This window comes from Eutrigla gurnardus, assembly GCF_963514095.1.
Source record: "Eutrigla gurnardus genome assembly, chromosome: 22".
Classification (NCBI taxonomy): Eukaryota; Metazoa; Chordata; class Actinopteri; order Perciformes; family Triglidae; genus Eutrigla; species Eutrigla gurnardus.
In genome coordinates, this window is record NC_139933.1 from 1023252 (window position 1) to 1035971 (window position 12720).

At 46.3% G+C, this 12720-nt stretch overlaps 1 protein-coding gene across 1 annotated transcript; it reads right to left on the bottom strand.

Annotated features, from left to right (window-relative positions):
• Positions 1-3702, bottom strand: gdf10b (growth differentiation factor 10b). The gene is made up of 3 exons (XM_084040126.1): positions 3204-3702; positions 1268-2145; positions 1-1149 (listed from the first exon to the last, which is right to left on the bottom strand). The coding sequence occupies exons 1-3, from the start codon at positions 3541-3543 to the stop codon at positions 958-960; spliced, it is 1410 nt and encodes a 469-aa protein (XP_083896252.1). The 5' UTR covers positions 3544-3702; the 3' UTR covers positions 1-957.
• Positions 3703-12720: the final 9018 nt, after the last annotated feature.

Sequence of the window (12720 nt, forward strand, 5' to 3'; positions counted from 1 at the left end):
TGTTTTCGACTGTACAATTCTGTTTATTTCCATTCCACGCATACATTCTCTCTATGGTTTGTTAAACATCACATAGTTATTCAAAGCCATACAGTTATAAGATCAGATACATTTATCCCTTTTTTACTTATTATGAAAATCTACTATTATTACAACCTCCGGGCTACATGCCGTCTCTGATAAACCGTTTTTTATGCATTAAAGGGAAATACTGACTAGCCACAGGAAGCACTATAACTTTCTCCTCTAAAAATGTTTTAGTCTCTTCAACGTTCTCTAAATGCCCAGCAGGGGGCACCAACGCACTGCCCCCCTCTCTCTGCTGTAACACTGTAGTACATCAAATCTCAGTAGGTGTCAAAATACACTAGTTTTATATACAAGATATAAACACATGACTATGGAAGTATAGTTCAGGGAACCTCTCATGCATGAATTATGTTTCTTGCTAATAAATGGGAGGTTTTCAATGGCGTTCCATTGAGAATAAGTACCGTTCAGTTAGTAGAGTATTTACATGACGAGGGTTAATTTGGTATTAAGTGTGCTGCCATGTGTCTTCGGTGTCCCTCAGACCCTCCTGGGTCCGAGTCAGAGTTCAGGTCCTCAGCGTGTCCAGAAACTCAACTGGGTGATACCAATGATGTCAGAAGGCCACAACCAGGTCCAAGTCCAGGCTGAGACCAGACAAGATCACAGGCCAAAGTGGTCGAAAAGTCGTTCAAAACAGTTGATCAACAGAAGATCTACCTGCAGGAGTTGCATTTAGTTTGTGTTAAGTGCACTTCTTTCAACTGCGTCTGGATAGAAAAGGAAAAGGTTGAGTCATCGTCCGATCCAAGATTCACAAAAGAGTTCTCGGACTCAAGAACGAGATCCCTGCAAGTCGTTTCAGTTTATCCTCGGCCGTCCTCATGGCTCCTGTTCTAGTCTACATGTGCGTCCTCCTGATCGGCCCTACCGACATGCGCAGGTATCCACCGACATGCCGGGGTAAACCTTCAGCACCATGTTCCTGCTGGTGTCGAGGAACAGGACGCTGAGCGGGCTCATCTTCTCGGGGACGCAGCATGGCTCGGGGACGCCGGGGACGATTCCCACCGCTCGGACAATGCTCTGGATGGTGGCGTGGTTGGACGGACGCACCACCTTGAGGAGACGAGGGATGTGAAAGAGACATTAAATAAATCAATGTTTACAGAATTATATTCATATGGTTTCTAGGTGTTTCTGTTATCTGAATCAAATCTAAAGAAATCTTGCTCACTTTCGGGATGGGGAACCCGCAGGCCCCGGCGCAGTAGTAGGCATCGAATGACTTTGGTGCCAAAACCCACTCGCTCCAGCCGATGTCGGCGAAGTCCACGCGGAGGTAACGCCTGGAGCAAACCCTGGGCTCGCTCCACTGCCTCCTCCTCGCCTTTTTCATTGTCCTCTCGTCGAAGCTCAGCACCTGGGGTTTCCCCAGACCCTCGCCGTTCTCCTGACCCTCCGCTCTCCTTCCCGACTTCACCGATGCTTTGGCTTTCGCCGGGAAGTACGTGTTCTGCCACAGTTCGTGATTCTTCAGGGTGTTGTACTGGACCTCGGGGATGTCGTTGGTCTGGATCTGGAGACGGAGATCCCTGCGGCTCCTGGGGGCCGGAGATGAACGGGACGTGTCCTCCACCATGGGGGAAGGCCCGTACCTCTGCAGCGACATGGCCACGCTGTTTGGCTCGTCTATAGCTTGATCATCAGCGTAGATCAGGATGTATGGTAAGTTGGCCGGGGAGAGGCCCTCCTGGCCATCCGGGCTCCTCTGCTGACCCAGATCCACCGTGACCACGAGCTGTCTGACATCCCTGGCGTGTTTCAACACCGCCGTTACGTCGCCCGTTTGCCAAGAGCCTTTCTTAGAGGGAGCCAGAGTTACGTTTCCCAGCGGCGTTGCAAAATCCGAGGATCCGAGGAAGAGGAGCCGTGTGGAGGTCCGAGGGTAGAGGGTAGGTCCGCCGGACGGGTGGCGAGGCCTTCGGAAACGCCACGGTCGCTGGTGGTGGCGGGGCCGCTTGTGGAGGAAATGAAAAGAGGCGAAGAGGATCAGCTCTGAGTCCTGGATGGTGGACAGGTTGAACTGGAACACATCTCTGCCTTCCAAGACTCCTGGAGAAAGAAATGAGAAGAAACTTAACTTCATCCTCCGTGCTTTTTCTAAGTTATCTAACTGGTTTAACCAGACCTGAAGGATCCTGAATCTCTCTTTGAACCTCCGTCTCATTCTGCCACATTTTGACTGACATGAATATCCAATACGTCTCCTAAATGTTGCTCAACATATGACTGACAAAAGCACGGAAAAAATATCAGGCGCCTCACGCACAAACACAAGCCTCGTGCTGGACGGCTGAGCTCCTGAAGCTCCCACTTCCCCACCGCAGCCTGGAAGACAAACACTGGGTCGTCCAGCCGCTCTGTCGCAGCCATATGGAAACGCTTATGGCAAGAAGGAGCTCCTCTCAGGCGTTTTTTTGTTGCTGTGCAGCCGGTGTCTGGGTGTGATAATAGGCTCTTGTCTAACACCTCGGCTGGAACAGCTACCGGAGAACTAGCAGGAGACTTCGAGTTCCCCCGGATCACTAAATCACAACACCGGCGGTGCAGAGAGGTGGAGATGTTGGAGCCCAAAGGGGAGCGAGTGTTGGTGAAACACCTGCAGCGTTGAGGATGTTGCACTAATGAAATAATACCATCAGATGCACTTTCCAGGAATTCATTTGTTTACATTACGCATTTCAAGTTCAACCTGGTGTCTGTAGCCTGTAAGCACTCAATCTTTTATGAATAAGTAGAATTAAAGTAACACGGATTAGATCAGGCTCCATTTACATTTCAAGGATATGTAGGATACAAAATTATTGATCAGGATTTTGTAAATAAGACACATTTAACTGCTTCTGGGAACAGTTTGTCTGTTTTTTTGAAAGCTGTGATGTGTTATAATAATATAATAAAGGACTTTATATCAGGTTATTTATTATGAATAAAATGACAAAAGAACATGCTTCAATGAGGCAAAGAGTAACAACGTAAATATAAATGTTTCTGACATGAATATTAAGAAGCCCTTCTCTCCTCTGAAGTGATTATTATTATTATTATTATTATTATTATTATTATTATTATTATTATTATTATTATTATTATTATTATTATCGACTCACTGGGGACGGCTTTGAAACTTCTCACGGTGTTCCCGTCCCTCCGGCTCCGCGGCTCTTTGCTGTACTTCTCGTACACTTTGAACATGTTGCTGGAGACCATGTCCCGGTTTACGCTGGAGACCATGTCCCGCTTTACGCTGGAGACCATGTCCCGCTTGGCGCTTTCGTGCGTAAAGACGCGCTGCTGCTCCACAGCCGGTAAGACGTCGGCGCCGTGGCGCACGGCTTCCCCGAGCCCCTCGGGTCCGAGTCTCCCCCAGCTCGACTCCAGGATCAGCAGCACATGCAGAGTGTGGAGAAGTGGTCTCGCCATGGTCGCTGTTCCTGGGAACGAGTCCATGAAAAAAGAACCTGGAGTTCGGAGACACGTCCTCGATGCCCACCCAGACTTTAAGGCCGGTATCCCAGGTAATCCGTGTCGGACCCGCACTCCACGGTTCACGGTCTACAGCTGTTCCTACAATGGGAGGAGACCGTGGGGGACGCGCGCATGAGGCTCCGCTGCTGGATGACAGATGGTGACGCGCCGGAGCGCGCAGCCAACGAGAGACGCGCAGCAGCTTAGGTGAGCTGCGGAGTCAGGAACAGAGCGGCGAGCCAGGAGAGTCCACACATACTGCACACGCACGCGCACACGCACGACAAACCCTTCAACATCACAACATCCGTGTGGGAAGATCAAAGGTTAAATGACGTTGGTCGACCAATCAGAATTGAGCTGCTTCTGTTGCTATGAATATATTATTCTCTGAGCTCTGTGATTGGTGGCCCAGCCAGACAATAATGAGCGAAGCCACGCCCCTTTCCTGTCGACCAGCATGGGACCTTCATTCGGGAAAGATATGTACGAAGTTTTTGTCGTATTTTAATATGAAGTGATTTAAAATCGAACAGGCCAGATGTACATATAGAAATAACAGCGACGTAAACTGTTTATAGTTTTACGAAGCCATCCCAGAGAGTTAAAAAAGTACTTTTTGCAGTGTTGAAGCCACCGACGATGCTGATGTCACGACGGCCGATAACTCGCCACGAGAAATGACGAGCGTCCGACAGCAGAAGAAGAGGAAGCAGTGTCGGGTGTGTTTTTTAGACTCCCAGTGTTTTCTGATGCAGCACAATAGCTTCCCTGTGAGAACGATGGCAACACGGGTCAGACCGCTATTAAAATACCTCCTACTAGTCCTGAGGGGGATCACAAGGGGGCTCTTTGACACCACCATGTCTTACATTGGACATGAAGGAGTCTGCTGGGAACAGGTCCCCCCCCCCCCCCCCCCCCCATCAGTAAAACGCTGGTGTGTTTAAAGATAGCCATCTCCACCCGGGGATCTATCAGACTCTGATGTCACTCAGCACCGGCTCCTCTAATTGGTTCTAATGGGCTCCTGATTCCTCTGTTGATGGGATCGTCCTCAACAACACCAGCATTAATCATTAATCTTAAATGATTGTGTTTTCTTCATGTTTCATATGAATAAACTAAGAAGCAACGACTTTGATGTTGGAGACCAAAGTTCACATCCAGTCGGCTTCCAACAGCCACTTTTAGATTTCTGACCACAGTACACAGGGTTCGTATGGGTGCTGGAAATCCTTGAAAACACTTGAATTTTAGTACGGTGTTTCCAAGGTTTGAAAAGTGCTTGGATTTAGAATAAAGTGCTTGGAATGTGTGTTGTATGATGAAATAACACAGAGAAAAGAAGATCTCCATATTTGAGGGACTGAAAACAGCATTTTCTGACATTTCTTTATGAAAAATGACTTTTGATGATGAACAGATGATGAAAATAGTTGGTGATTATATTTCTGTGGATCTGTTAGTGGAATTAGTTTTAAAGTTAAAATCTCTCGTTAATCTTTCCCTAACGATAGATTCATAGTTAACCAACACATCAGAAAAAATACTCAGGTGGGTCCTTTTGAATGGAAACAGACAATTTATTTAAAACTCTTGAATCCGGTGAGAATTTATTGATTAATACTCAGTCCTTCATGTACTAAGCTTTTGGTATTTTTGATTTAATGTGCTTATTACGCATTCTGCTCCAGTTCCTTTTAAAAAGTTGTTTTTCCCACCAAATAAAACCATTTGCTCGTTGGGAGTTCTTGACGTAAGTGTCTCTGAATGACATTTTTACATTTTGGTCACCTCCCCCAAATTAATCACGTAAAACAAAACGAAAAATGAGCTTCACGTCGCAGATCACCATCCATCTGGAGCCGCTGAGGTCATCACGTCTTTGTATTCCAACTTTGTGCAGAAGATAATCCCCTTCGTTGCTGAACGTTTGCTCGTTGGTTTTTATCATATCCATACCATATCCTATACCGAGCCAAGACGTCTTCAACCGCGGTGATTAGCCGCCTCTTCAAACCCTGACGAGCTCTCGTCACACAGACCTCACACTTAAACAGTCTTTTTCTGCAGACTTCCTAATTTGCTTGAATTGAAAACTGTTATATCCAATGAGCATAAATTCCCAATGACCATAAAGTCACCTCATTATTGTGGTTTTTACAGCCAGAGATCGAAGGGCCGGCGTCCCACACGCGTCACCGCTGCCGCCGCCGCCGCCGCCGCTGCACCACGTGAACATAGAGAGTCATTATTAAGTGTTAAAGCTCATATATTAAAACAAGCTTGACGCTTTATATTCCATGAGGAGTTTTTAACGTGTTTTAGGAATAAAACTGTGGGCTTTTCTTCGTCTTAGTAGCGGCACTGGAAATATCTCAGCTCATCATGTTCTCTGTGTTTCGGGAAATGTTCGATGAGAGCATTCGATACCTCGCCTTATGTCCGTGCAGGAAATGTGAAGCTAATTACGGTAACCGGTTAGCTTAGCTTTCCATGACGACAGGAAGAAGGGGTGAAACGGCTAGCATGGCTCGTCAAAAACGTAAGTAAACCCACAACGCCCACACTTTTATGTTCTTGTCAAGATGAGAAGATCGATACGTCTGGACGCTAAATGTGCAGCTACGTCCAGAAGCTTGTTAGCTTATCTTAGCATGGAAAATGGAAACAGCTAGCGCCTCTAAAGCTCACAAATGATGATATATGTCATGTGTTTAATTTTTAAGTTATGCTGCTGCGCCGTTCATTTTCTGCAACCAGTGTAGCATAACAGGATTAGCAAGCGAGCTAACTATCCAGCTGTCCAGTCTAGTTAGCTAGCTAGCTTGCTAATTCCACATAAATTAGCCTAATAAAGTTAGCCATCTGCTTGTGTGGATGAAGCACCTCAGTGAGAGGGGTTTTCCCACTATTGTTACCATAGCAACAGTACATCTTCTATGGCTGAACTATGTAACTATGGACTATTTATTAATTTTTTTTTTAATTGTAATTTCACTGTGATGTTCTTTATATTTATTGAACCTGTTTTAATGTATTGTTTTTACTCTTATATTCTTCTTGTTGTACAGCACTTTGATGGAAAGAGTGTTATAAATAAATGTAATATTATTATTATTATTGTACAAACTAGCAACAAACGCTGACCCAGCATTTTAAAAAGGCGGCACTACTTTAATTTTTTATTTTTTTTAATTCCAGTACAGTCATAGAAGAACCAGACCACGAAGCAGGCCAACGTATACGTCCTCTATTACACACTGAGAAATGTTTCATCTCGTATGACATCATCGATGAGTCACCTCTCTTCCACCTACTCCTCCTTCTCATTCGCCGGGTGGAATGGTGGAAGTGTATACCCCCCCAAAAAACACAATATGCTCTCATTCACAGAATATTTGCCTGGGGTGTTCATCAGGACAGGGAGGACAGACGAGCCCACCATGTTTCTTTTGGCCCCGAGACCCCTCCATCCTTCACCCCCTTTCCTCCTCCTCCTCCTCCTCCTCTTCCTCCCTTTGACTTGTTTTCATACTGCTGGCTGGAACTGAATGACCATTCATGCTCGCTGCTGTTGGATATGGATGTTTGTGTTTGTGTGTGTGAGAGAGTCTGAGGGGCATGACATCCCCTCATCTGATGTCTGCCAAGCCACACACACACACACACACACACACACACAGACACACACACACACACACACACACACACACACACACCATAGTCCACTCCAGTCTGGACTCCGTGCCATACCTCCCTCATAGAGAGCCACAGTCATGCCACTTGAGCTCACATCAACATCACTCAACCAAGGGTGACAGGTCCACACACACACACACACACACACACACACACACACACACACACACACACACACACACACACACACACACACACACACACACACACACACACACACTCTCTCTCCGGGAGACATCCGGCTGTCTCATGCATTAGTGCTGCATGTATCTGCAGCCGTGCCAGCTGAAGGGAGAATGTCTGCCGGAGTCAGACGGGGAAACTTGTGCACGACAAATTTTACGATTCCAAATCAAATCACTGCAAATTTGCCAGATTTTTATGGTGAAACAACAACAACAAGAGACATCTGAGGAGAATTAAACCACGTTTATTCATTCATGCAGCCCCGCAGGCGACTCACTGCTTTGCAGGTGAAAGAGGCATCGTTTCCTCTTTTCATGCAAAACATCTTCCAGGTGAACTTCTGCAGCTCGGCACCAGTCAGCTGATCTCTGTTTAGGACGAGCTGGTCGGTGCACCAAGCACATATAAAACTAAACTGCAAGCTTATTAAATCACTTTTAATTTAAAGCATGCAATGAAGGCAAGGACATTTTATTTGTACAGCACCTTTCAACATATTTTTATAATCGAATGTTCAGTTGGTTTTTCCAGCAAACTTTAAAAAATTGCTTTGGAGAAAGTCGGTTTAAACTCTGGCAAAAGTCGTCGGCTATCCTACTCAAGTGATTCCTGAGATGTGAATCACGGGAACATCACCGAATAGTTCTGGAGAGAGCGTCATCGAATCTGAGCTGTCAGACGTTCAGGCGGGTCGAAGACAGTTTCTTTGCCAAATCGTTCTGGATTTGGAGGAACAGACCTGAACGTGAGCCCAGCAGCAATATTATCGCTAATAATCCCAAATTGCAAACAGCAAAACTGTACGTGCATAACGCCAGCATGTAGGTCAAAGTTGAACCAGGATGTTCGGCCAGTTGGTCGGGGGCCGATCATTTTGTAATTTGGTTTTCCCCCCAAGAAACTGTGTTTAACCAGAGGGGGGTTTGTTTACGACCTGTATAATCATCACTTGTTGGACTTGTTGGACCGTTATCCCACCTCGCTGCTCTGTATGAGGGTTTGTAAAAAAATGAAAAAGAACTGTTCGTTCTGGAGAAAGTAGGGGGAAAAGAAAAGACAGAAAACCCTGTTTACGTGCATTACGTCTCCTCTAACATCGACCACGAGTGACGGAGCGATCGTTGTCCAGATGAATGGGAAGTTGTCCTTTTTAGAACCAACATCCACTGCTCCCACAACCCCCTGCTGCCGGAGAAGACCTCCGATGTAGCCGCCGGAGGCCTGCATTCCCAGAAAGCCTTCCTGGGTTCTGTGTAGTGCGGTTTGCTTCTTACCGTCGGCGTGACCCGGTGCCACGGAGCTGTCGGAGCCACACAGGAGGACCTCGCTCGTTCATCATCCGGCTGCTGGAGCTGATGACTAACCGAGGTAATGAGCTGCTCTCGGGGGCTTCCCTCCGGAGAACCAACGAGTATGTGCAGAATCCAAAACCACAAGAACCCCAACAAACCCCACACAGCAAGACCCCCCTCCATGTGGCTCCACGCAGACAAGGCCAGCAATCAGCGTGATGGATTTCAGCCCTGACACGCTTTTCCTCAAGCGGCCCAATTAGGAAAAATACTTTTTTGTGGGGGGGTTGTTTTAGTTTTCTGTTGTGTCTTAACCGTCGGATCCAGCGGTCGATGCACCAAAACTGTTGGCCACAAGATGGATTGCCTTTAAAGAGGAAATTTACTTTCATTATGGTTGAGAATGAGGAGTTGGGGAAATCCCTCTTGCACTGAAGGAAAGTGAGAAACCAGATCTGAAGAAAGGTGCTGAAGTCAAAAACCAAAGACAGACAGGCTTGAAAAGCTGCAGACAGACCAACACGCACTTTAGAGAAACGGCAGCTTTCCACCGAGGAGTTGGACCGACTCCCACTCAGAGGTGGTAGTACCCAAAACCTGTACTAAGTCAGAGTATTCTTACTCTATACAGCGAGGCCTCCTCGTGTGTTTGTCAGTTATTTGAAAAATTGATCTCAAATTGCTTCCATTTTTCACATGTCGGGGCTTCAGGAGCGTTTCTAAAAGCCGGCCGTGTGATTGGACGTCTTTCTTTGCCAGCAGGAGAACGTTTTCAGTTTCTCCTTCTTGGCTCCACCTCGTCAGGTTCTCCTCGTTAACTCGCCAACCGCCTCCAGACGCCTCCTTTAAAGCCGCCGCTCTCCAACGGAGCTCATAGAAGCTGCAGCTTCAGCTCATTTGTAGAACAGCACTGAGTTTGAATGGTGTTTTACTTTAATGTCGTTTTATGGAGAACTCATTTCTTCAATAAACACTCTCTGGTTTAAGAGTGTTCTCACCTCGAGATTGATTGTGAATGATTTTGATTTGACACATTTTTTTGTGCATTTTACATCCTTTAACATTCTGCATTAGTGTGGTTTTCTTCTTTAAAGTCAGAACTGAGACGATTTTGTCATGATCTTGTTTTGTTTTACTGTTTTGTAGTTTCTGTCTCGTGTTTAGTGTTGTTGGATTCCTGTTTCATTTCCTTCCCTACTTTTTATTGGGTCTGCCAGCTGAGTCTGATCTGCTCGTCAGCCGTTCGTTCTCCCCGATCACCTCATGTTTCCTCACCTGTCTCTCCTTCCCCTAATCAGCCTGCTCTATTTAGTCTGTGATCCCTTTGTTGCCCTTGTGGCCTCCCGTCGCTGAGCTGTTTTTGTTTCCTTTATTCTAATAAAAGGAAATGTTAAATCTGCATTTGGATCCATACCTTTTACTCTGTAAACCGTGATGGATTTCCAGTTATCGGACTAAAACAAACACACCCTTCTACGGGAAGCCCCCGGTGTTTACGCCTGTGATGAGCCGAGGAAGGAGGATTCGAGTCCGTCCTCGCCACGATACATCACTTGAAGAGCTGCCCCTGCAGGAAGGGCCGTTTTCCCATCATCCCTCAGTCAGCGAGGCCGTTACTCTGCACATTAATGGACCAAAATGGACCGACGACTGGCACCGAGCGCTCCCCCTCACTTTATTACTCCGTCTTTGTATACTTTCCCTCTCTCGCTTCCCTCTCTTAACGTTTTCTCCAGTTTTCAGCGCTTTGGCCTCGCCGTCTATAAATCACTTGTCATATCGCCGTGACGTCGGCGGCCCCGCTGAGGCGGCCCGCCGAGTCATTTAGCCTCCAGTTGGTTTTGGTGCAGCGTGATGCTTTGTATGTCAGTGCGTCCGTCAGCGACACACAATCTGGACACAGCGAGCCCTTCCAGCCAGACCCCGAAACTTTTTATTCTCTTTTCATGCGAGAGAATGGAATTAAGTCGGTGCATTACAGACTTCACTTTTTCTGGCCAGGCACATTGTTTTCCTTGGCCGCCGCACTTAAAGTCTGTTGAAACTGGCCTTTTTTTTCATGTCTATAAATGGGCTCTTTTCATGAATCCATGAGGGATTGCTCTGCTTTTTGAAGGGATTTAAGAGGATACTGCACTCTGCTCAGTCAGGGGCCCCGAGATTTCTGCTCCATAGTCACACACTCCATCATATTGAGGCTAATAGGGTATGGCTGGGGCTCCCTGTATATGGATTGTCATGGTATTTATCAATACGCGAAGCCAAAATGCCGGAGACGGGAACAACTGGAGTGGTGATGAGAGGGTTAGTGAATTGTTTCCTGCGTCTGGAGCTGACGAGTGAGAACGAGGCGGAGGCCGATAGCAGCGAAACCAAACCAAACCAGCGGAGTGATGGGAGGAAAGGAAGGGAAAGCCGTGTGCTTTACAGTAAAAACACATCATTCCACACTTCAATATCTTGAAATGGCATCTGCAGATGCAATGAATGCCTTTAAAAAAGGATCGGTGTTGATAGGCACTATCCAGCCTGTCTCGGAACAGAAATTTTAGGCCTTAAATTGAGCTGAAATTGCGATTTCAAGAGTATCTGGCTTTCGTATCATAACGTACAGAATGTTGGGATCAGCAGGCAAGACGTACCATGGGGGGGGGGCTCTCCAGCTCTCCAAGCTGGACGCAGTCATCATGACGTTGGTGTCTGCACTTCGGTTTTAAAGTCTGTAATTTCGCATTTTTGCAACGGAATGGAAGTGACCATATTTGGACTACAGAAGAACGACGGTGGATCTCGAGCAGCAACCTTACTGGATCTGGATCCATCTGGATTCTGGTAAGAAGCTGCTAACAAAGTTAGCTTCCTGGTGGCCAGTAGAGAGAATGCAAGTTTCAGGCACTTCAGCATTTGGCTTCACTTTTCAGAACCGGAGGTTGCCATCTGATATAAAATTCAGATAATTCTTCATTCCAGGTGATTAATACACAAATGAAAACAGGGATGAATATGATATTAAATGAATGCCTATAAATCCTTCACACTGTTCCTTTAAGAAGTGAAACCTGCGACGACTCTTGATATTGTGTATCATTGCTTACGTCTTCTATGCTGTCAAACGGTTTCAGTGAAGTTTATTGTTTGTCTCTGAGCCTCGGCCTCCCTCCTGGGAAACACATAATACTATAACATAATACTAGAAACTCTTTCACCCCAACCTCGGCTCTGATTGGTCAGTGTTAACGTTCTTCTGCATCTTTGCTATCTATGTTTTCCATTTTAGCATTTTGATACTTTGACAGTATTTATTCAGCACCTAGACATGCTTTATAATAAACAAAAAAGACATGGAAATATCACGTATCAGCTGCAATCATACGGGACGAACAGAATCAAACTCCAGATATTACTGCCGTTACATCAGCCTCCTGCACTATCATTACACGCTGAAGTTATAAATGAGCAGTCTCCACTTTCACTGACATTTATTAACCCATAATTCTACTTACAGACTGCAGTGCACACACACACACACACACACACACACACACACACACACACACACACACACACACACACACCTTGTCAGGAAGCCAGCAATGACATGGATTGAGCTAATTTCTGGTTCCGACTGAATTATTCCTGTAATGGAACTCTTCCACCGCACACGGCACTCTCTCAGGTTGCTGTTAATGATCCGATGACCCGGCCCTGAACCTTTCGCATCAAACACTCCACATGTAGTGTAAAAGTCTGACTGCTGCGTTGATCAAATTCCATCTTTTTTCTGGTTCTGCTCCCGATGCAACAGCAGGGAGGAAGTCCTCGTGCTTCACCGTCAGACGTGTGTTTTGGTGAAGATATTTGATCCCGCTGCTCCGTCCTGGACTTCATGTGTCGTTTCACAATTAACCGTGATGTGTGTTGTGTCACATGCTCGATGCTCGGAGCAAAGTAAGCTGCGTCTGAGGAATCATAAACA

Bases quoted from the DNA above. Each gene is read 5' to 3' on its own strand.
- gdf10b (XM_084040126.1), bottom strand. From the start codon at position 3,543: ATGGACTCGTTCCCAGGAACAGCGACCATGGCGAGACCACTTCTCCAC. The intron at 2,146-3,203 runs GTGAGTCGATAA...TTCTTTCTCCAG, and splicing joins AAGTTTCAAAGCCGTCCCCA to GAGTCTTGGAAGGCAGAGAT. The intron at 1,150-1,267 runs GTGAGCAAGATT...CGTCTCCTCAAG, and splicing joins GCGGGTTCCCCATCCCGAAA to GTGGTGCGTCCGTCCAACCA.